This window comes from Aotus nancymaae, unplaced genomic scaffold, assembly GCF_030222135.1.
Source record: "Aotus nancymaae isolate 86718 unplaced genomic scaffold, 86718_ANA_hifiasm-v0.15.2.pri h1tg000036l, whole genome shotgun sequence".
NCBI lineage: Eukaryota > Metazoa > Chordata > Mammalia > Primates > Aotidae > Aotus > Aotus nancymaae.
In genome coordinates this window covers 51,984,834-52,010,521 of record NW_026988450.1, presented here as the reverse complement: position 1 = coordinate 52,010,521, position 25,688 = coordinate 51,984,834, and the positions used below count along the sequence as shown (strand labels likewise).

Sequence of the window (25,688 nt, the reverse complement as noted above, 5' to 3'; positions counted from 1 at the left end):
TATTTCTGTAGCTATAAACATCTGATACACAGCAAGATAATTATCAGCTTGTAGAAATGCCAAGAAGTAAAACACAGCTATAATTAGCATAAAACAGGTAAATAATGTAAATTACTATGTTTATATAACAAGTTGAGAACCTCAAAGTAATAAAAAATAATTAAGTATCATATTTACTCTCCCTTTTCTTTCTGTCTATCTTCTTTCAATAATTTTTTTCTGAAATTCATTTCAATTCTTACTCTACTGGGCTATCTAATAATATATACTTAATATATATACTTGATAGTATAATACTTACATCAATAATAGCTGCTGCACTGCTGTCTAGATGTTTATACAATTCATGTAATACTTCTCTCAGTTTCTTCATAGTTTTCTTATTGGGCTGAAGGAGCATTGCTTGGAAGTTCACTGGCAAGCCGTACCTTACAAAGGAGCAGAAATAACAGTATGCCACAGAAGCAAACATGTAAAGAGATTTTCTTATCAAAGCAAATATTCTCATACTCTTTAATCATGGTTCACAGGGAGAGAGTATCTCACTTTACTTTTACAAGTTCAACTAATCTATATAGAAACTTTAATATACACAAAAAATGTTAATATAAATAGAAACGCAAACCTTTGGTCCTCACTGTCTGATAGAAATCTCTCTTGAAAATGAGCCGATTACCAGAAATTACTTCAATTACCATTCAATTTTTAAGGTAATATATGAATAGCCTCAGGAAATAATTACAGTAAGGTTAGTAAATACTTTTATGGTAATAGCATGAGCTTACCCACATCTACTTTGAAAATTTGAAGAAACATAAAAATAGTGAGCATGGTTATATATAAGTTTTGGGTTTTTAAAAACTATTTCTAATATGAGCAACACACACACAGGACCAGAATATGATTTTTTAAGTATCTCAAAATACTAAAATAGTTTAGGTTAATACAAAATGATTTCAATAAGTCATTAGTATATTATGTATCCAGTGACATGTAAAAACATCTGAAAGATCTTTCTTTTAAACAAATACTGGCTAATATTTAATCTACTTTTAACTTAAGTAACTACACAAGAGATTAACACTAAGGATACGGCAGCATTAATCTCTTTTTCTAAACTTGCTGTTAAACAACAAGACTAATATGCATTTCATAAGCTGTGTGATACTGACAACCTCTGTCTCATGATTGGCCCTTTGGTATCTCCAAACCAATTTCCTATTGCTGGACTGTGTAATGTAAGGAATCTATAAACTCTTAAGTTCCAAGTTTGGCAATTAACTTTCTTTACCTTAAAACAGACTCAACAAAAACCCGTAATGCTTTCACATGAATCCATGCAATAAACGCTTCACTAAAATTCACTTTCAGCCACCGTACAAGTGGTCCCTATAAAAAGAGAAAAAAATTACCATAAATCTGGTCTTAGAAATAGAAATTAGATAGACCAAATATATTTTTTTAAATGACTACCTATTAGGAATCTATAAAAGAATTAAGTCACATAATTCACTTTCTACATGTCTATTATTCTCATTATCTCAGATACTTCACCTTACATTAGATTATAAGGTTAGCCACTACTGGCTGATCTCAACAGACACTAAAATGCACTGAACCAATTCACTAGCACAGAAAAAGGCATATATTTTCATCAAAGTAGTTTAAACTGGTACAAGATATAGAAATGCCTTAGGTTTGAAAATCAAAATATAAAGATCTGAATTTACTACACAACACTCGAAAACATTTAATACATTTAAAATGAAATTCAACTTACAAACAACTTCTTAGTAACAAAGATAAACGGTTATGTAGGCAAGCCATTTAACAGCCCTAGCTCTTAGTTTTCCCATCTTTAAAAAAAGGGAGTTGGTCTGGATATCTAAAACCTCTTTACATTCTAATTATGTAGTATAAGTTCTTCGTAAACTTCAAATATTTTGTAGGATTAAACAGATTTCAAATACCTCCTCTTTCCATACTTAAAAGACATACATTGTCAGTTCTGTTAACACTTACTTGGATAACATTATTAGGCTCATTAGGATGTACCAACCAATTAATTTAAGCAAAAAGGATAGCAAAATGAAGTGAAAATCTGTGGTCAATCTATCTATTCTTTAAAAGGATTTTAGGTTTCCCCTAAAAAGCTGGTTATTTTGGACATTACTTGGTTAGAATTAATTTCCTTCTAGTTGATATGATATGACTTAAAAAGTATTTGGAACTAATTTTCAATATCGCCCCTTTATTTCCTCTCATATTATTAAGAGAAACACATTTTTACTCACTATATTTCCCTTTCCAAACAAGCTTTTAGTCTTCACAGTAACCCCACACTTGAAGATGGCAAGTTAATACCATCTCTTTCATTTTCACAATTCCACTCATTTCCCATTACATCTAGAATACACCAATTCTCCAATAGTTTCAATACAAACTGCTTCAATAAGAGATTGAGGCATGAAAAACACCTGCCTCAAGAAAGTGAAAATTCTTACTGAAAAGAACTTTGTTACTTAACTAAAATCGCCCTTCACGTACAAGGACATTAACCAGAATACTGCATTTAAAATTAATATCTGATATGGATTTAGGTGGAGTAATTTATTTTTAAGTATGTGTTTTAGGATAACTATTCTATCTACTTAAGATAGACCTAGAAGAAGCTTAGGTCTATCTTAAATAGAATAGTTATCTTTAGAATAGTTAAGCTTTAGAAGAAATTCATTCTAATCAATTAAAAAAAAACTAAAATCAAATGTCTTAAAACCAAAGCAGATTTTTACTTTCTTTTAAATCAAAGGAAAGCAATATCACTTCTTCTGCTTAATCAAATAATAGTAAATATTGAAAACACATACAAATTGTTTTTTCTTATCAGTAGAAAGCCTGTTCATTTCTTCTTTATCTGCTTTCATCTCCTCTTCATTATACTGGAAGTCACGAACAATGAATCTACATTTGGGGAAAAAAAACAAAATTGTTCACGTTGTATACAGCTGATGTAACAAAGTAAATAAACAAAAAATAATAATAATCTTACTTGTTTTCCCTGGCTTTGTGTCTGAAGTCATCAACTGCCTTCCTAAACAAGGTGACATTACACAGGTAACTATCTTGGTCCTCTGAGAGAACACTATGAAAAAAAAGTCCATTTAAAGATTTATACATATTGCTGTCTTTCATATTAAGGGCAAAATTCAGAAAGAGGTGGAAGAGAAAAGTGGAGTATAATGGCCCTTCCCAAATCACCTCAATGCTTTTCGATCTGGATTGCCTCAAACACTGAAGATACTTAACGTTTATGATATATTTTGCTTAAGCTACCTTAACAGTCTAATTACATTTATTTCTTACTAACCAACAAAATTAGACATTAACTCCAGTAGAGTATCCAAATGGTAAGAATCACACTTTTCAATCACTATCAGCGCCAGGCTCGTGTGTTTCCAGTGTCTCCTTGATAAGTACGCTCTTCTTTTCTGGAAGCCTAATTCTTCCTTTCTCCAGGCCAACTCAGCCCCACTGAGGCCCAGGGTAGCCTCTCTGCATTACCAGCACCTCAAACCTTGGATCTTTCCTTTGCTCCCATGATACCTCTTAATCGAAAACTGACAGGCTGGATGTGGTGGCTCATGCCTATGATCCCAACACTTTAGGAGGCTGAGGCAGGTGATTGCTTGAGCTCAGGACTTTGAGACTGGACTGGGCAATGTGGCAAGACCCTGCCTATATGAAAAATACAAAAACTACCTGGGCGTGAAGGTACATGCCTGTAGTCCTAGCTACTCAGGAGGCTGACGTGGGAGGATCACTTGAGCTGGGGAGGTTGAGGCTGCAGTGAACTGAGATTGCGCCACTATACTCGAGTCTGGGTGACAGAGTAAGACCCTGTCAAAAAAAAAATGACAAACACAACTGTCTAAATAATCTCTGAATAAATGTACTTGTGTGCACCTCATGGCTCCATTTTAGGCTTTTTCTAAAAGCCCAGTGAGGTCAGAACTTCGATTCAGTCACAGCTCCATGGACATCACTAGAAAGACCTTTCCAGACATAACTGCCAAGAAATTTTAATAGTCATATAAATCTGTAATACCTTGGGGGAAAGTCCACTGTTTGAAAGGTGAATGGTATAGCTTGTGTACAGTATGGTCCAAATTAGGCTTTAGGAATTTACCTACAGTGCCTCCTGTATAGAAGCTGAGACTGCACAGTACCGGCTCCACAGTAATAACCTTGGGGCAGGGGGATGTTACTGAGAGGAGTCTCTTCCCCTTTCTATCTTTCACATATTGGAGATCTTCTAATGTTTAGTTAGTGTTTTTTAAGCAGCTTTACTGAAATATAATAGTTATACAAAAAACTGTACTCATTTAATGTCTATAATCCAAAACGTGGACATATGCATGAAAACATCACCACAATCTAGACAATAAACATGCCCATCACTACCAAAAGTGTCCTGTGCCCTGTTGTTGGTTGTTTTCTTTGTTTTTTAGAGTTTAGTTTTTATTTACAATGTGGTATTTCTGAAATCAGAAAAAATAAGTTTTACAAAACAGAAAAATGCTTGTGGAATTTAAAGATACTATATTAAAATTTTATAAAAAGCATGTGTAGTTTTTCCTGATGCCTAAGAACCACCTGGTTAGCCAAGTAAATTCAGTAGGCAACTACAGTGTTTAATCACAGAATGGCTTTAAGTACTGAATCTACCCCGCTCCTGGTCAGCCAGCCAGCCGGGCCACCTCCCTACTGTATGATCAGCACACACCACTGGAGTACTGATCACTGTAATCGCTGACATGCAGAGAAAACTCACCTACTCTGGATTTAGAACATTGAAACCTCCTGTTAAATTGTGTCTTCTCAAAACAATTACCCTTAGTTCTTGCTCCTGGTGCCCATCAAACCAAATGAAGGGCAGCTACCAAGTGGACAGAGCTTGATTAAAAAAAAAACCTTTTAAGGATCTTCTGCTTTTGCCAAGATTTACTCAGTGATGTGTGAACTGCCTGAGATCAAAACAAATCCAAATCTAACTTGACAAGCTATTTCAGAGCCACAAATAATGTTATACCATTATCATATTAATCTTTTAAACTTATCCAATACTTGACTGTTTTGAAAAACCTTCCAAAAGCATTTGGTGCTTGACATGGCCCTGTGTTGATGAGCAGGTTACCTATTAAGCAGGTTCCTACCTATTGTGCAGATATCCAGGACATAGCAAATTCCTATGGCTTACCCAAAATCCTGATGGTGACAAAGGCCAAGATAAAACTTCCATCTTATCTTATAACTAAATCCTACTATGCCACATTGTTAAGAAAAAACAAATGCCACTTGCTTTCCCTCTTTCCCCTATGGAAAGGTGTTTCTTAAAGCTGTATAAAAAATAAATCACAGGTTATTACTATAATGGACTTTTAGTCATTTAACATGTACAGAGACTCTGTAATGCAAGCACTTGCTAGATATTAGTATAAAACTAAGACAGTATTTCCCAATCTCAAGGTATGGGTTTAGTAAAGGAAACAGACATAAACAGATAACTGCAATACAGAGTTGTAAGTGCTGTAATAGAAAATATATGTGATACACTGGGGAATTAGTAACTTTATCTGAAGGGATTCAAAGGACTTTCACCAAAGAGGTGATACCAGGTGGAAGTTTGAAAGAAAGGCAAAAAAGAGAAGAACATTCCAGACAAAACCCATATGCAAATAAATATAGAAATGGAATAGCACGGTGCATTTGAGGAATTACCAAAAATAAGTATAGATGGGGCTGGCCATGGTGGTTCACACCTGTAATCCCAGCACTTTGGGAGGCTGAGGTGGGCAGATCACTTGAGGTCTGGAGTTCAAGACCAGCTTGGCCAACATAGTGAAACCTCGTCTCTACTAAAAACACAAAAATTAGCCGAGTGTGGTGGCACATGCCTGTAATCCAAGCTACCTGGAAGGCTGAGGAGACTCACTTGAACCCAGAGCTTATGGTAAGTGGAGATCACTCCTCTGCACTCCAGCCTGGAGAGAGAGAGAGAGAGAGAGAGAGAGAGAGAGAGAGAGAGAGAGAGAGAGAGCGAGAGAGCGAGAGCGCGTGTATGTGTATGTGTACCTGGAATATAGGGTATAAGAAAGGTGTGTGTGTGTGTGTGTATGTGTGTGTGTGTGTTGAGGGGAGGGACAAGCAGGGTTTTAGACAGGGAAGTAACAGATCTATATGTTACAAAGATGAAAATGGCACCAATGTGGAAGACTGATGAGAGGAGAAAATACCAGAGAAAAGGAGACCGCTAAGGTCAATTACCATGGTCCAGGCAAGGGACGAGGGAGTCAGAGCTGGAACAGTGGCAATAGGTCTGGTGGGAGTGGGAAGAGTAGATTTAACCATATGAAATTGTTGATATTTGACCACAGGTTGATATTGAATATTTTACAAATAGTTATATTTTGTGAATTTTTGCATTCTTTCAGGTTTGAGGACAGTTAGAAGAATAGATTGAAAAATATTAGATTGAATATTACAGTGAATATTTTTCAATCTATTCTACCTCAAAATTACACTTTCATCTTCAGTGCTCCCAAGAATAATCACTCAAGTTATCATTCCAAAAAGTAATGTGTTACTACTACCTATAATTAATTAACTTAATTTGTGTAAAGCACGTAGAACAATGACTAACTCATAGTAACTACTCAAAAATGCTGATCGTGATAAGCCAAAAATTCAGCATCAAGTCATTGAGATCTTTCCTAAATAGCAGACAAAATTTCAGGCTCACCCAAAAAAGCCTATCTGCCCCTACATGAACTGCACATACTCTTCATGGTGCTATTTGGGCTAGTGCCATGTTCTCTCTAACTGAATTTAAACAGGTAAGTCTTTGAGTCAGTGATTTCAAATGTACTTTGAACTGAGAAATTGGTAGAACAGATGTTTTCACTGAGCAAGGAAAGGCTAGGAGCTCTCAGAAGGTTAGTGTGCACTTGCAAGTCATTTGCAAACAAGTCTTGACTGCATTAAACTGTTCCCTACCTGAAATCTTCCCCTTAAACTACTAAATTGACCATCCAAATATGTAAATTTCTGATGGAATATTTAAGTCCTCCTATCAGAGTAAATCTGAGCTTACGTAATAAGCCTACACACCATCCCCCTGGATATCTGGCTTGGCATATGTCCACCTCTGGAGGACATTCTGTATGCACAGGGTCTTCACTCTCCTCCTCCACCTGCCTCCTAGACACAGAGTCAACCTCTATGGCTTTAATGCCCTATAGATCTGTCAGTATCAACAGCCTAAGTGAGAAACTAATATCAAGACACAACTGTAGTCTTCAGTTTACCATGTGAAGAGCTGGCATGAGTGAAAGGTATTCCCTCAAATGAAAAAAAAAAAATTCATGATGAGCACAAGTTTGTTGTTTAGTTCTCAAAAGATCAACATTTGTGAAAATATAGTAACATTATCTTGTATTTTGAATACTCCATTAAGCCTTAAAATAACTTTATAATATATACAAGGAAGGTGCTATGCTCATTTACTGACAAAGAAAATGAGGCCCAGAGAAGTTAAAAGACTTACCCCAGGTCACACAGCAAGTTGGTAGCAGAACTGAGGCAGGAGAATAGAGTCTGGAGGCAGGGAACCTAAGGCTGTTTCACCCCGACTTCCTAGAACTAAATTGAAAGGAAAACCCTAACTTTCCATGCCTAAGTAACAAAAGGACCAGAGGCTACTCCCTTTGACCTTTCCTGCATGGCAGATGGGAAATTGGCTGTCTGCAACAAATTAGACTGATTGCCAAATGATTTTCATTTTCACATAAGTATAACTTTGTAACTTCACCCTAGCCTCTGACTGCTTTGCACAGGAGTGTGACCTTTGTAACTTCACTTCAGCCTCTGGTTGGCTGTTTTCTGCAACCAATCAAACTGACTGTTGGCTACCACTTCATTTACATGAGGTGAGCATGCGGTAGCCAATGGGAAACTTGTAGGAGTTATTTGGACCCAAGAAGATTCTGTATCTGGGCCCTTGAGCCACGGCTCAGGTCCGATCCCACACTGTGGAGTGTACTTTCTTTCATTTTCAGTAAATCCCTGCTTTCGCTTTTGTTGCTTCATTCTTTCTTTGCTTTTCTGGGCATTTTGTTCAATTCTTTGTTCAAAACACCAAAAACCTAGACAACCTGCAGTCACAACCCTACCAGTGACAGACCCTACCAGTGACAGACCCTACAGGTGACAGACTCTACCAGTAACAGAACCAGCAATAGAAATCAGATCCCTGGGTCCAGAACTCTTTTCATTATACTAAGCTACCTTCCATGTGACATAATGACTTTGAAAAAGAAAACATTTCATGTGCCTGACCTTACTAATTCCACTTCTTTATTGCCTCCTGTACCTTCCACATTGCTGCCTCCCCTTGAAGCATAAATATATAGATATAGTTATAGATGAATTATTTGGGGTAGAGATACATTGTATTTATATTTTCTCAAAGAACACCTGGTGTGGCAATGGCAGAAGATGAAAAAATGACATGGAATAGTATTAAAAGGGTACAGGACCCGGAGCTAAAAGATTTTGAGTTCTACCCCTAACTCTGCCACTCAACACTTTACACAGCCATATGCCTCAGGCAACTATTCAAGCAACTATTCTGACTTCTTCTATTAGAACAAGAATGATAACTGCCCATACTCCGTATTTCTTCACAGACTTGTTTTAAATTAATGCATGTTAAATCCATAAATTTAAAAACTGCTTAATAAAAACAGGGTTTTTTTTGCTTGTTTTTTTAATAAAAGGAACGTACAGATTAGGTAAAATCTAAGCTCAAAGTGATGGTGAACATTTGGAGTTCAACATGGCAGTCCAGAAGCCATTCTGGTACACTTCCTTTGGCAAGTAAAATGAGGAATTATAGACACATAGTAGGTATGCAATAGTGAATAAAGAATGTTCAAAAGGCAGCACAGTGCGGCAGAAAAAGTACTACACCAGAGACCTAGGTCCTAGTTCTAGCCCTGCCACGAATGACATGTGTGACTCTGGGTAAACTATTAATACCTCACTGGCCTCAAAATTCTAAGTCTATAAACGGGAGGTTGTCAGACTGTGCCAAGTCTCTTCTAGGTCTAAAATTATTGCAACTAGAGTTCACAGAACTCACTCATGAGGTTGATTTATCCCAAAGGCAAGAGAGCAAACATATTTCCTAAGCCAACATCCAAACTCTAAAAGGAATTCTAGGAAACAAATGGTTTTACAAAAACTACTACTTACTTGCTAGACCTTGGAACTACCATTTCGGCTAGTGTTTCATATTGCTTAATCCAGTCATTGTGGTTTAACCTGCAGAAAAGGTACAATACACATTAAAAAAGAAAAACAAGACCTACTTCCTGCCAAATCCAGGAAGAGGAAAAAAGTATGAGATAAATAGGAAATCTGGCTATAGTAAGTATACTTCAACTCTATTTAATAAAAAAAATTCAGGTTTCCTACTGAGAATAAATTTCAAATACACCGAGTAATGCAGGAAATTGGATGTCACCACCCAACATCCAGTAACTACTGCAAAAGAGGCACATCCTAGAACTAGGTTTGGAAAGGAAGTAAAGCAATGTATAGATTCTAAATTATTTTCAGACTAAATAGTTCATGTGTATTGTGCCTCATTTTTTTAAAAAGGTCATGCTGAAATTACTATCATTCCTGCTCAGTGGCCGTTATGAAGGACTGAATAAAACTATATCTATGGAAAGCACAGAGTACCATGAGGTAGTAAGTAAATGAAATGACAGCAAACTATGTTGCCACAAAGCACTGTGCAACAACCTTCTCTAGAGATCACTGGCTTCCCGGGATGTGGGGAGAGAGAACTATGTTTGAGAATGAAAACAAAGAATTAACAGTGTTTACAGGCCAAGGCAGAAAATAATTCATCATGTAAAGTAACCTAGGTCCTATGTTTCAACTACAAGGTACAGTAAACTATAAACATTTCTGGTTTTGAACCCAAGTTTTAAATAAAGGTTGAATGAGTCAAATATTTTATCTGGGCAAATGTTATTTTCCTACAAAAGCACAGATACATAGAATTTTGTTATTAACAATCAGTGTTTCAGTGTAACAGAGGAGAGTTATGTAACTAAAATACAAAATAAAGCTTCTGGAGTGAAACCCTTAGATTTAAGGCCTTCTCCATGTGCAAAGAAAAATTCAAAAGCCAGCGTACTGCAATAAGGGGAAAAAATGCAGAAGTCAGATAATATTGTAGCCACTGTAAACTCCATGGAGGCATCATTTTCTGGTATTCCCAATCTCTGAACCAGATAAAAATGTAGAGCACAGCAAGGAAGTCTTCATGCAATGATACTCTGAAAAAGACCCAAATCTCCCACCTGAATTTGGATCCCCCAAACATTCCCAGATAGCAAGACTTCAGTGTGTAAGTCTAAAGTGAAACCATTAATAGTGCTATACAGACACACACAGAGTCCAGATCTTCCTACTGGTACCCAAAGATTTCATTTCACTTCATTCAAGATTAACTATGATCAAATATTAAATAAAACAGAAGGCCTAATCCTAAGGAGATTTAAAAGGTTATCTAGTCCAGGGATTAGCAAACTATGCCACAGCCCCGCCTGTTTTGTAAATAAAGTTTTATTGAAACAGCCACATCCATTCATTTACATATCATCTATGGCTACTCAGCTATAACCACAAAGTTGACACAGTGGAGTAGCTGTGACAGAGAGCACATCATTTGCAAAGCCTACAATACTTACTATCTAACCCTTTATAGAAAAAAAAAAATTGCTAATCTCCGATCTAATCTATTCTTTGCTTCTTATAGGGCTTAATTCATCCTAACCAGTCATAAAGATTTTTTTTCAGAAAAAAATGCAAAGACCTTCCTATTTTGAGAAATCTAAAATCTGCATTTTTGAAACAATCGATAATTTAGCATTACTTAATGTTTGAATGAGCCAACTCTACCAAGCTACTAAATTTGATTTGGAAACTCTATTTATAATTGAAGTCTCCATTGCCAGGTTATGATCTAATTTCTACTTCATGTGCCACATGAGCAAATGTTGATTGACAGAATGAATGGCAAGGTTATATTCTTTTTACACTTGGATTTTATGGACAACTTCAAATTACAATACTAGATACTAACATTTTTCTTGTATTTTAACAAGTAAAACCTTTTGTAATAGACTTACTTGGGCACTACTACCAGTAATGTGACAAGATACTCTGAATCAAGAACAAAGTCATCCTTCTTCACAATTTCTGCTAGACTTCTAGTTAGCAAACTTCCCCTGAGGAATTAAAAAAAATCATTAGGCTGATAATTATGTGCTTCTGTAACACAGGTAAGGAAACAGCAGGCTCATAATATTCAAATATACTATACATACATCGAGAGGGATTAGTCTTAACATTTTTACTTTGTAATAAGTCATCATTTAGCTGAATATACCCTACCCTTACAACCAAAGAAATATCTTTTATCAAAATCTGCCTCTAGTGTTTGGTGTTTTCTTTAATTATTATAACTCACCTCTTCTCTTGGGTACATATATAGTATCTTGACTGGAAAAGTGCTATCTACTCATTAGATATCAACTAAAGTCTATTCCATCATATAATTATGAAATTATGTCATCTAAGCACAACACCTAAGAACACCTTTGGTGTTCTTCCCTCTCTTTGTGTATCATTTGATACCAGGCAATTCTGGTAGCTAACCCAATAATTAACTCTTTCAAATCAGTCTTCATTTGTCTTCCAGTAATCACTTTCCTATAATAAATACGTCTTGCCCTGTTTGTATCACTGATAATATCCAACCAACTTTCCCTCTAGGATATGAAGGCACAGCTTGAATACTTCCATGCTTACAGTTGCACTTGTAGGAGTCATAGTACAAGGGGATTAACCAAAACAATTCAGTCCTATTTTTAAAAACCTAATGAGTGAAAAACTTTAACTGAGAAAACAGATGAGAGAATAATTATTACATCATAAAAGGATTCTCCTATAGTTAAGCAATAGGTAATTGCTATGCAGTTATATTATGATTTCATTTAAAACAATTTTAGACTATTTTTCAGTGAAATATCAAATGGATAAAGGGATAAGCCAGGACCCAGTTCACAAGTATTATTTGTAAAACAAGTACAATAAATCAGCCTCCCATCTATTTTGACTAGTCTGAATTCTATAAACTTATCTTAGTGAATTTTCTCCATGCAGTAAAAGAAACACCACTTTGATTACAGAAACAACATAAACTGAAACTAACTACATCCCCACAATATCTCCTTCAGTGCATGCCAGTATGTTTCCCCAGTTCTTACTACTCAAATATACTTGATATGCTTACGCATTCTTTCTTTCCAAATTCTGAAGATTTCCTTTCAGGTTATTATATGCAGATGCTCGAGATTTCAGGTCATTATCAATCTGAGTTACTCCCTTCGAAAAAGAAAAACAGACAAAATTTTTCCAAATCCGCCTCTACTAATACCATCAATGCAGCTAAACTTTAACTTCTACAAAAAAACCCACCAGTTTCTAGTTTCTAGTGCAAGAATATTCTATTATTTTAAAAGCATGACTTTAGAAGGTTATTTTAAAAACAGCCTACTTCTTTTTAATATGATAATTTCCATATGAATATTTTCTATCAAAAGTAATGTTTTAGTCCACATGTATTTTAATTATTATTACTTCTTAAGCGATGGAAATGGAATCTAGGCTACTGGTTTTGGAGATTACTAATTACAAGGCTACAATTCAGAAGACTGAAGGATATTTTCCAAAATAAATTATATAAAGAGTTTTGACTACTGCAAACATCACTATTACACAGAGTATTTTTCTACAAAATTAAAACTATAGTTGAACTTATTCATGTTCAAAAGCTGCTTTTTTCAAAAGAAGACTAAAACTACTAACTACTTAGGAGAAAATATGAAGTAAACAACATTTGAAGAATTGACTTTAACATAGCTCTAGCATCATTAGCTGTGTAGCACGAGGGCAAGTCCCTTCACCTCTCTAAGCCTGCTTCCCTATCTACAACAGCATCAGGAAGCAGACGATCGAATCCTTAAGGATCCAGAAAATAAGGTGCAGTCATGGTAAGAACCCCACTTTATATTATCAAATAATAGTTTCTTAAACTATAGTCATAAAATTATATGATGACTTCAGTTAAAATCTTTGATAGTCTATTTATTTACATTGAACTATACAGCACAGTGCACAACTAAAGTTACTGGGAGCCAAGGAAAGTCTGTCCAATAATTTAAACTACACTTCTTGCCCCAGCCAGGTCAATAAGAATGCTTGCAAACAATTTACAGGTCCTTGTCTATCTGTCTCATTATAGTTCCTGTTAAGACTTTTATTCCACAAACAGATCTCGGGGGGAAAAAACAGACTTTTACATTTCCTCTCAAGTTCAAGGATTTCTCAATATAAAAGGAGCTCTTAATTTGGTGGGTTCACGCATCAGCTTCAAGGTTCAGAGAACCCACAGAGTTTAATGTTTGAACAAGTACTATATGCACATAAAAATACTTTAGTGACTACTATTACCTACCTGAATGACTAAGAAATCTTAGTAGATTCTAATTTCCTATTCTACACAATCTCAGGTACCTTTAAAATTTGTATAAATAATAATTACAGAATTTTCACACTTTCTTTCTTCAACATTGTTGATGTAATATTTAATTATATAACTAAGTATGTAACTTAGATAATCTACACATGGAAGCATTATACATTTTAACATATTTTAATGTCTAAAGCTGTAGTAAGGATACCTTCTATCTGTGACATACAATTAAGTTGCCTTATCAAAACCTACAAAGTATTTCATAGCAAAATTATAAAATAAGCAAAGCCACTAAAAATCAACGTGTCCTACTTGTCTCAAGTATTATCTTACCTTGGCAATTATTTCAGAAATGTTTTTCAGGGACTGCTTGATTGGATATTTGGCCATGTCCCACTGGAACCTTGTTATATAAGTAACCAAGTCCACTGAAATAAAGGAATTAATTAATTACTGAAGAGAAGCAATAGAATTGTTCAGTTTTTTACACAGCAATATATTTTAATGCTGAAATTGGCATTGAGGAAATAAGCAAAGCTGTCATTTCTGAAGAATCCTGATTAAATGTGAACTATATTAAGTAACAGGGATTAATCAAAATTTTACCTTGTAATCTCTTCTTACTCAAAATTTAATACATATTAAGATGCTCCTTCTAATTTGATTACTTTAAAAATGAAATATGTACATATTCCTAATATGCGTCATATGAAGGAGAGAGACACAAAGATTAAGAAACTACTTCAAATTGTCTTCTCAAGAAGCAGAATTTGACAAAAGTATGTTCTTTCTTTGATAACTTACCCAAACAAACCGAAAATAAACTTGTCTGTTAAAACCACGTGATGACTGTTTCCAGGAGTCCACACTTTAGTAATTTTCAAAACATGGACCCTTTCATTTTCAAATGGAAAGAATAAAACATGTAAAGCTAAAGAAATACTCAACAACTTATTCCTTGAAAGTTTAGTAATCAAAGTGACTTCACCTCTAGCAGGATCAAGGTCAGTGAAACGAAATGTTAAGTATGGCAGTGCTGACAAAAGTAATTCATATAAAAATGTCTTTCTCTTCTCAATACCTCCTTACATAATACCAGTGAGTCAACAACACAGATGGTATTTCCAAAAGCAACTCTAGATGCACTGCCCCTCTTGGTCAACCACCAATCCACCTACTAGACTGACTGCCCCATTTCATGAAATACACAGAAGATCAGTAAAGGCACCATAAATCTGTTCTTTCTCAAAACACAAATCAACAGACACAGTAAACAATCAGATCAGAATTACCTGATAATAAAGAACAGGAATAAGCTACTATATTTTTAACTGATTAAATATTTATTGAACAGCTATTATTTGCAAGAAAAAATGAGATTTCAGGAACACTGGATTTAAAATACAGTGACCTTATCAGAGCAGATGATCCCATAGAGAATGAAATGAAAGGCTCCCAGAAGTTTATTAAGCGGTGGGGTGGGGGAAAGAAAGGGTTATTTCCTTCTTTTTTTTTTTTTTTTTTAAAAAAGAGACAGGGTCTTGCTCTGTCACCCATGCTGGAGTGAAGTGGTACAATTGTAGCTCATTGCAGTCTTGAACTCCTGCGCTCAAGCAATCCTCCCTCCTCAGCCTCCTGACCAGCTGAGACCATAGGTATACACCACCACAACCAGCTAATTTTTTTTTCTTTCTTTCTTTTTGTTTGTTTTGGTTTTTTAGAGACAGGGTCTCCCTATGTTGCCCAGGCTTGTCCTGAACTCCTGCACTCAAGCGATCCTCCTGCCACAGCCTCCCAAAGTGTTGGGATTACAGGCGTGAGCCACCATGCCTAGCTCATTATTTCCTATTATAATGACATATCACTAAAGATGGGCTTAATTTTAAATGAAGCAAAATGCTAAAATGACATTTCATAAGAAAACAAGAAGTGCAAGTACAAATGACAACAATGGGGTCAGAACCATCTTTATAAAGTCATTACTACATAGAGCAAACGCTATGTAGATATTGGCTTCTAGCTACAGAGAAGTCAGTAGGCTATTTTCTAGGTATTAAGTAAAGAATACCAAAATGAAATGTGGGTGGACAGGGGCACTATTCTGCAATAAAATTAATAATTTCTGTTTTAAGGCTTTCACAGCTATACACTGTTAAAATACAAAAACCTATATAAGACAGCAGGTATTCAACTGGAACAATGCTGAGATATACAACTTACTTGTAAATGCATGAACAAATAGATCCTGGAAAGAACTAAGGCAAATCTTTACAACACTGCTCTTGCAAGAGACTTGACATCAAATCGTAAGCTATATTATATATTATGTAAGACTGTCTTCTACAAGATTATGTTTCAGGGGACAGCGTGTACCTGGAAGTATCACCAAATTCAGTAATAATAATTGTATTTTAATGGCTTTCTATTGTATTTAGCATCCTCTTCTATAGACTTTTTTTTTTTTTCTAAGACGGAGTCTTGTTCTGTCACCCAGGCTGGAGTGCAGTGGCACAATCTTGGCTTACTGCAACCTCCGCCTCCCAGGTTCAAGCAAATTCTCCTGCCTCAGCCTCCCGAGTAGCTGGAACTACAGGCACCCGCCATTGTGCCTGCTTAATTTTTGTGTTTTTTTTAGTAGAGATGGGGTTTCATCATGTTGGCCAGGCTGGTCTCAAACTCCTGGCCTCATGATCTCCCCGCTTCAGCCTCCCAAAGTGCCAGGATTACAGGCATGAGTCACCGCACCTGGACTCTACAGACTTTTGACATTACTTTTTGTTTCTGTAGCTTAGTCATTCGCTTTATATGAGTTAATAATAATTAAATCATGAATATTAGCTTACCTCCATTAGCCAACAGATTCTCTTGAACTTTGTCTTTACTGTCTTCCAATACATCAGCCATGTATTGAGCCACTTTCTTAACCACTCTGGAGAGGAAAAAAAATCAACAACCGTTTTCAGAAAAAGGATCTAAATTCCATTCTAGATGATGAACATATTATATAAAGACATGAATTTGACTATATATGTTCCCATTATACCTATCCATATAATATACGATAAATGGATCCTACCTTTTAATGTTTTAAGGATAAAATGGACCAAGCTTTTGTTATATGCAAAAATCAACAGAGTAACTGTAGGGTTTTAAGGAGACTACATGCAATGTGTCTACTAGTCTAGAAAGAAAGTGGGAAGCTAGTGAGAAACAGTATAAATAGCCATACATTTATATGCCAAGAAACTGGACAATGCAAGGACTAAGAACAAAGGAGGAGGCTGGGAACTAGCATTCACAGTGCTCCTATGACATCAAGACACTGCTTTTCCTTAGGAAGAAAGGGATCTGACAGGCAAGAGAACATAAGCAGTAAGTCATGATGAAAAATTAGGTCCTACATTATAAATTCATTAACTGTTTATTGAGCATCTACTATCTAAAAGGAGCTATGCTATAGAGGAAGCCACGCCAAAACTAATAGGTTGGTGCAAAAGTAATTATGGTTCTGGCCGTTACTTTCAAAATAAAAATTAAAAAAATTTAAAAAAAAAATGGCAAAAACTGCAATTAGTTTTGCACCAACCTAAACCAAGGTACCTACATACAACCTTGTCAATTCTTTCATTTATAAGAAAGAAACTGAGGTATAAGAGAATAAGTGACTTATCCAAAGTCACAAGACCAGTTAATGGCAGAGCGTTGTCTTGACTTTGGAGTTCAGCATTCTTTTCCTCATTCCACGTCTGCCTCCACATCTGCCTCTAGGTCCTGGGTGGGCTTCAAAATCATACAAGACAAAATCGCTACCTTCATACATTGCTTAAAATCTCTCTGGAAAGATTAAAAATATATGTATATATATTACTAAATAGAAAGCAATCTGAAGTCAGTGCCAGCTGAGATTGCCAGATTGCAGAAAGAGAGAGGGGAAAAGAGATCACTTGCAGCTACTGTAATCAAGAAAGCCCAAGGGCTCATGAGCAGGTGATGAAGGACAGAAATGGGTTTAAAAGAATGATTACATGGGAAGAAAGCATATTCTTGCCATGGGGCATAGTGTGAGTCAAGATAAGAGGTGGATAAGCAGTAGGCATCCAGAGAATGGCGAGGAGTCCAGACTGATGGGAGCAGCAGGCAGAGAAGCAGGGGAGCTTAGGCTAGGAAAGTGGGATGCCAGATTGCAGATGCATAGCCTCTGATGCCACACTCTAGACAGGGACCTAACACAGTCAAAACAGGCTTCAGGACAAGTATTCTGATGACTACATATGCTCAATGGCTAGGAGGGGAAACTGGAAGACAAATTAAGAAATTCCTCTAACTTTTTTTTTTCTTAAAAAAATGTGTGTGTGTGTATTTTTTTTTAAGAGAGAGTCTCACTCGTGTCACTCATGCTGGAGTGCAATGGTGCAATCATAGTGCATTGCAGCTTTGAACTTCTAGGCTCAAGAGATCCTCTTGCCTTGGTCCCTCGAGTAGGGGGGATTACAGGTGTGAGCCACAAAGCCTGACTTGTTAACAGTTTAAACAGGAACCAATAAGATGACAGAAGAGCTAAATGTAAATGACAATCCTAGGCTGAGTGGTCTCAAATCTAAAAAGTAGAACAATTTCAGAAATAATGATGTAAGCCATAAGCCTTCAACATGTTTAACTTGAGGTTTGTACATACACTTGCCTATGTCTCCAAAATTCACCCATTCCTTCAAAAAGGATAAACCATTCTCATGAAATTTGACAAGCATCGTGTAAACAGAACCATTTGCTATGAACATTCTAAAATGCTGCATGTTTACCCCACAGAAGTACTTCAGAGTATAGAATCATCTGTGTCAAATTTATAAACTTAACATTGAATAACTCAGAACCTCATGATCTCCCTTTGCCTATTTACAAGAGGATCTGTGTCAAGGTACACAATGTCACCTCAAAAGTATCTGCTCTAATGATTACATTTTTAAGAAAGTATAAACTATGATTTACCACATATATTCTACATGTTTGGACTTTAAAACTTGGAGCATTTAAGTCATTAAGCTATCGTCTGTCAATACTACCAAAGTCTAACAAGAACATGGCTTTTAAAATCCTCAGATCTTTCAGGATGACTGAGGAAGATGCACCTGTGGAACAATGTAGAAAAGAATAGCTGACAAACTGCACAGACAACTTTAAATTCTGCTCACCAAACTAACTACATTTGCCCTAAATACTTTTAAGATTCCTTCCCTAAAAAATGTGAGCTGGTTGGGCACAATAACTCACACCTGTAATCTCAGCACTTCGGGACACTGAGGCGGGAGGATTGCTTAAGGCCAGCAGTTTGAGATCAGCCTGCGCAACACAGCGAGACCCTGTCTCCACAAAAATAAAAATATAAAAATTAGCTGGGTGTGGTGGTGCAAGCCTGTAGCCTTAGCTACTTGGGAAACTGAGGTAAAAGGATTGCTTGAGCCCAGGAGTTCAAGGATACAATGAGCTATAATTGCACTACTGCACTCCAGCCTGGGGAACACCAAGACCCTGTCTCTAAAAAAAAATAAAAAATAAATAAAATTTAAAATCTGAGCAAACTTTAAATTATATGCAGGACATCCATTAACAATTTAAAGAAAGAACTATAAAGACATCAAGGTGACTAACAAGGGTACAAATAAATGTTAATAATTATATTCTCAGGAACCTCCTTTCTCAGTGTCTCTTTGGATGTCATAACTTGTAACTGTAATGAGGTAGATGAGACCTCAGGGAAGACTCACTTTAGGGATGACAACCAAAAAAAAGTTTCCTTATTTTCTTCATTAAAAATGTATAAGCAAGAAACCAAAAGACTATTCTTTCCATCAGTTAGTGCTTTGAGTGTATCATAATTATTTCTACTATATTTATAGTAATTCATAATAATCATTTGCTCTATATGAATATATGGAATTATAATCCTAAAAGTCACTTTTCCTTTCATCTTCTCTTTTCCATTCTAATGGTCGTGTCTGGTCCCAATTGAGCTTTTACTATCTCTTAACTAATCTACTGTGAAACTGTCTGCTAAGTGGCCTTCTTGACTCAAATATTAAAGGCCATCAATACATCCTAGATCTGTTCACCTCCTCACTACCTGTTGTTATGTGAAAAGATCTCTCCCTGCAACACTGACCTCTGTCTGTATTGCCACAGCCATTGCCTTGAAGTGGTTTTATCAGCTCAGAAAAGCATTTTAGCAGCAGAAATGAGAAAATCCTCTAAAAATCCTAAGATAAAAGCTTTGTATTCCCAGAGTTGAAGGAACTGTAGATTGATTCTGCCAACTAATTAAAATGCAGCTATGAAAGATCCTATAACCATTTTCAGCTCAAATAAACATGTACCTGAATTTTAAAAGTAATAAAAACTGCAGTTTAAAAAAACTCTTCCAACTGAATTTTTTTTTTTTTTTTTTTTTTTGAGACGGAGTTTCGCTCTTGTTACCCAGGCTGGAGCGCAATGGCGCGATCTCGGCTCACCGCAATCTCCGCCTCCTGGGTTCAGGCAATTCTCCTGCCTCAGCCTCCTGAGTAGCTGGGATTACAGGCACGCGCCACCGTGCCCAGCTAATTTTTTTTTGTATTAGTAGAGACGGGGTTTCACCATGTTGACCAGGATGGTCTCGATCTCTTGACCTCGTGATCCACCCGCCTCGGCCTCCCAAAGTGCTGGGATTACAGGCTTGAGCCACCGCGCCCGGCCCCAACTGAATTTTGAAGAAAAAAGCATAACCATCCTCAAATAAATGGGAGTAACATCCCATGTTCATGGATCAAAGACGATGATGCTACTCCCCAAACTGATACATAGATTCAACACTATCCTCATCAAAATTCCAGCTGACTTACTTGAAGAAATTTGACACTGTTCCTAAAATTCTCACAAAAAGGCAAAGAACCCAGAATAGCCAATCTTGAAAAAAAAAAAGTTGGAGAATTCAAGTTGGAGAATTCACACTTTCTGATTTTTAAACTGACTACAAAGCTACAATCGTCAATAATAATACAATAATAAAATAACCAATACAAACCACAATAATCAAGACAATGTGGTACTGGCGTAGGAGAGAAACACAGATAAATGAAACAGAATTGAGAGTCCAGAAATAAACCCTCACATTTATATTCAACTGATTTTCAGTAAGGGTAGCAAGACAATTCAATGGGGAAAAAAAGTCATTTCAACAAATGGTGCTGGGACAACTAGATATTCACATCCAAAAGAATCAAGTTAGGCCCTTACCTCACAACATACATAAAACTTAACTCAAAATGAATCAAAGACCTCAATGTGAAAGCTAAAACTATAGAACTCTTAGAGGAAAACACAGACATAAAACAGTATGACCCTGGATTGTGGTGTCCTAGATATGATGCCAAAAATACAAGCGACAAAAGAAAAAAATTAATTGTACTTCATCAAAATTTAAAATTTTCATGCTTCACAGACACAATCAAGAAAACAAAGACATGGCCAGGTGCAGCAGCTCAGGCCTATAATCCCAGCACTTTTGGAGGCTGAGACGGGTGGATCACCTGATGTCAGGAGTTCGAGACCAGCCTGTGCAGCATGGTAAAACCCCATCTCTACTAAAAAATACAAAAATTAGCTGAGTGTTGTGGCAAGTGCCTGCAATCCCAGCTACGTGGAAGGCTGAGGCAGGAGAATCACTTGAACCCAGAAGGTGGAGGTTGTAGTGAGCCGAGATCTCACCACTGCACTCCAGCCTGGGCGACAGAGTAAGACTCTGTCTCAAGAAAAAAAAAAAAAGACTACTCACAAGATAGGAGAAAATATTTGCAAGTTACTTCTGATAGGGGATTTATATCTTGCATATTCTGTATAAAGAACTCTTACAATTCAACAATAAAAAGACAAGTCAATTAAAAATCAGCAAAGGATCTGAATAGACATTTCTCCAAGGAAGAAAAACAAATGGCCAAAAAACACGTGAAAAGATACTCAGCACATCACATCACATCAGCCAACAGGGAAGTGCAAATTTTTTAAATGAGATATTATTTCATAACCCCTGGGATGGCTATAACCAAAAAGACAAATAACAAGTGTTGGCAAGGATGTGGAGAAATGAAAATCTTCATACACTGCTGCTGGGAATATTAAATGGTGCAGTCACTCTGGGAAAAAACTGTCAGTTCCTCAAAAAGTTAAACATAGAGTTACCATATGTCCCAGAAATTCCACTCTTAGGTACATACCCAAGAAAAATGAAAACGTCTAAGAACACAAACTTGTACACAAATGTGTAGCACAGCAGCATTATTCTTATAAGCCAAAAAGTGGAAACAAACTAAATGCCCACCAAGTGATGAATAGGTTAATGTGTTATGTGTGTGTATACATATACAGTGGATTATCATTTAGTATTAAAAAGAAATGAGGCCGGGTGCGGTGGCTCACGCCTGTAATCCCAGCACTTTGGGAGGCCAAAGTGGGCGGATCATCTGAGGTCGGGAGTTTGAGACCAGCCTGACCAACACAGAGAAACTCCATCTCTAATAAAAAAAAAAAAAAAAGAATTAACCGTGTGGTGGCGCATGCCTGTAATCCCAGCTACTCAGGAGGATGAGGCAGGAGAATCACCTGAAGCCTGGAGGAAGAGGTTGTAGTGAGTGGAGATCGCACCATTGCACTCCAGGTTGGGCAACAAGAGCAAAACTCTGTCACCAAAAAAAAAAAAAAAAGAAATATTGATATATGCAACAGCTTGGATGAACTATAAAACATTATGCTAAGCAAAAGATGTGAGTCACAAAAAAACCATGTATTCTATTCCATTTACAAGAAATGTCCAGACCAGGCAAATCTATAGTGGCAGAACAATTTGTGGGGCTGGGGGAGGGGGGCAAGGAGGGACAAGAAGTAACTGCTAATGTAACTAGGAATACAGGATGATGAAATATTTAAAACTGATTGTGGCAATGGTTACATAACTCTGAATACACTAAGAATCACTGAATTGTACACCTGAAATAGGTGAAATGCATGGCATGTAAACTATATCTTAACAAAGACAGTAAAAAGAGAATCAGTATTTTCATATTTCAAACAGGTGTATTTTATTTTATGTAAATTGTACCTTCATAAAATTGATATACAAAGGGAAAAAAGTCATTGTTTCTAAAACCATTCCAATAAGCAGAGTACATATGTGATAATAAACCCAATGTCCAGGTAGCCTGATAATAAGTGTCTCCCATTTTGCTCTACTCCATGCACGTAAGTACATTACCCTTCTACAAATGCATCCAGTTTAGCCAGTTCATCTGACAAGCCAACCAAGACATCCAGTGTGCCAACCTAAAAGGAAAATACATTCTGTTATTTAGGCGGCACCCTTTTTTTTTAAAAAAAAGATGATACGTCTTGATTGAAAGTTCTCACAAATCTTAAATTCTCCCTATTTTATTTCATAATGTGTAAGTGTAGTTAAAAGATATTTGCCAGACATTTCAAAGCTATTTATATGTACAAGATAATCCTTTAATTCATGGGTATAAGCACCACTTAAGACTTGAAGACTCCTCAAAGACAGGTCTGTGCTCGTACTGTTCAATGACACTGGATCATGTGAAGTCTTAGTTTACAACACCAGCTCTTAAGTAGGAGGTCCATGGATGTGCACTAGAGGGTCTGTAATTAAATTCTGCATGCAAAACTGTGCATAAGTGAGCACGATTAGGAGGAAACATCCTGTCTCAAAGGTATCTGTAACTCCAAAAATATTAAGAATTGGTCATTTTATTGTATTTGTTTATATTTTTGAGATGGAGTCCCGCTCTGTCGCCCAGGCTAGAGTGCTGTGGTGTGATCCTGGCTCACTGCAACCTCTGCCTCTCAGGTTCAAGTGATTCTCCTGCCTCAGTCCCCTGAGTAGCTGGGATTACAGGCGCCTGCCACCATGCCCAGCTAATTTTTGTATGTTTAGTAGAGACAGGGTTTCACCATGTTGGGCAGGCTGGTCTCAGACTCCTGACCTCAGGTGATCCACCCACCTCAGCCTCCCACAGTGCTGGGTTTACAGGCGTGAGCCGCCACACCCTGCCAAGAATCAGTCATTTTGAATATTTCTTAAATGAATGCTGCCTATGATTGCCCTCACTCAGTTAACCAGCAAAATGTCAGTATCATGATCTTTTCCATTCTTTACAAATGTTCTATCAGTTGATTACTGGACACCTGCTTCACTTTGAGGCTGCTAGATTACTGATCTTTAATACAGTAATCTTAAATAGATGAACTAGATTAAATAAGTGGGTTAGATTTGCCAAGTGTGATTAAGTAGGTGCTATGGTAACACATTTACAACATAATATAAATTTAGTAACAAAAACTTCACTACGATATTTAAGAAAACATATTACTAAGAGTTTTCACTTCTGAAAATCACATTTGTGAATGTAATACATCAAATACTTTCATAAGATTTTTCATTGCCATTTAGAAAAGCACAAAAAGCCTAAGTAGAGAGACGTTATTCATTTTGGTAGTTTACTTCTAAAATTTCAAAGAAGTACATTTTAAATCATGCCAATGGCTGGAGAGGAGGTTTCCTTTGGAAGGAATCTGGGTATCTCATTTCCACTAAAAGAGAGAACCGGCCCTCCCCTAGATGATGAACTCATGCAATTTTGCACAGTGCAGCTTCACCTTTAAGTCAGGAATATTGAACTTGGAAGAGACAGCGAGATTATTGTTCTTTGAAGTTGCCGCGTGCAATTTCTCCCATGTTTGCTGACAGGTTTTCTCCCCAGGAGCAGATATAAGCCAGAACTCAGTCATGTTTGTTACTGGGTATTTCCTCAAAAATCAAGAGAGATTCTGAAATGTAAAACGAAACAAAACCAAAAAAAACATTTAATATCATTTGTTTCTAAAGTATTTCAGAGTCACAGAAGAAGTTATAACAAATAACCTGTTTCAAAACTAATCTAATAATGGCATACGATCTCAAGCAAAGTGAAATTTACCGACCTAGAAGTAAATCTATATAAATGGTGAAAAGATGATTTATTTATGATACTACGAAAGAGTGATAAAAACCTTATATGTAAAGTACCTACTTTTTTTCATTATAAAACATCCTTAATGTGAAATAGTCAAGAAGTGAGATTACCCAAAATACCAGCCACCAATAGTTTCCTTCAACCAACAAAGTTGAAGAGTTACAAATTTATAGGTTTATCTTAATTTTTTTTTTTTTTGAGACAATGTCTCACTGTTGCCCAGGCTGGAGTACAGTGGCATGATCTCTGCTCACTGCAACCTCTGTCTCCCAGGTTCAAGCAATTCTTGTGCCTCAGCCTCCTGAGTAGCTAGGATTATAGGCGTGTGCCATCATGTCCAGCTAATTTTTGTATTTTTAGTAGAGACAGGTTCTTGCCATGTTGGCCAGGCCAGCCTTAAAATCCTGGCCTCAAGTGATCCACCGCACCCAACCTATCTTAAACTTTTAAAGCATACAACCAAAATAGGAAATTTTTTTTAAAAGCCTAATTTTAATCTTGGAGAAAGAATTTAATTTAATCAATGCATTTATAAACAGCAGTCACCAAATAAATTTGTCACACTGGCTTAGTAAATCCTACAAGGCTAGTCAATTTGGTGGTTAATTCTAATCCATAGTCAACCTAGAGAAATCTCCTCAAATCTTCAATAAACACACTTAGTTGCCACTGAACATTTACAAATTTGCGATAACAACAAAAAAAATCTTGCCAATCTGCTTGGCTATTTTAAAATATAGGGAGTTGGGAGAGTGGCATTAATGTGACATTTTTGGATCTGAGAGGCGGGCTGCAGATCTCCCCTTTCAAAGAGTCCCATTAAGATTCATCTAAGCCTCTTCTATAATTTCTTTTCCTCCTCCTCCTCCTCCTTCCCCTTCCCACACACACAGAAGTTGGGGTGGGGAAGTACAGAGACAAATCTAATCAGAATCTAAGTGGGTAAAGCATATATACACAAGTGA

General features: G+C 36.5%; 1 protein-coding gene across 3 annotated transcripts in view; it reads right to left on the bottom strand.

The window, feature by feature from the left end:
• Positions 1 to 25,688, bottom strand: part of ATP6V1C1 (ATPase H+ transporting V1 subunit C1) — a 48,432-nt gene that overhangs the window by 5,089 nt on the left and 17,655 nt on the right. For 2 of the 3 annotated variants that reach the window (XM_021675735.2, XM_064384475.1), the window contains exons 2-12: positions 24,368 to 24,538; positions 22,950 to 23,017; positions 16,516 to 16,601; positions 14,006 to 14,100; positions 12,431 to 12,522; positions 11,265 to 11,363; positions 9,313 to 9,381; positions 3,050 to 3,142; positions 2,868 to 2,961; positions 1,292 to 1,389; positions 302 to 428 (exon numbers count right to left, since the gene is read on the bottom strand). In XM_021675735.2, the coding sequence (XP_021531410.1) occupies positions 302 to 428; positions 1,292 to 1,389; positions 2,868 to 2,961; positions 3,050 to 3,142; positions 9,313 to 9,381; positions 11,265 to 11,363; positions 12,431 to 12,522; positions 14,006 to 14,100; positions 16,516 to 16,601; positions 22,950 to 23,017; positions 24,368 to 24,499 (1,053 nt within the window). In that variant the 5' untranslated portion in view covers positions 24,500 to 24,538. The remainder of the gene's footprint in view (positions 1 to 301; positions 429 to 1,291; positions 1,390 to 2,867; positions 2,962 to 3,049; positions 3,143 to 9,312; positions 9,382 to 11,264; positions 11,364 to 12,430; positions 12,523 to 14,005; positions 14,101 to 16,515; positions 16,602 to 22,949; positions 23,018 to 24,367; positions 24,539 to 25,688) is intronic. The other variant, XM_021675736.2, reaches the window with a different exon arrangement.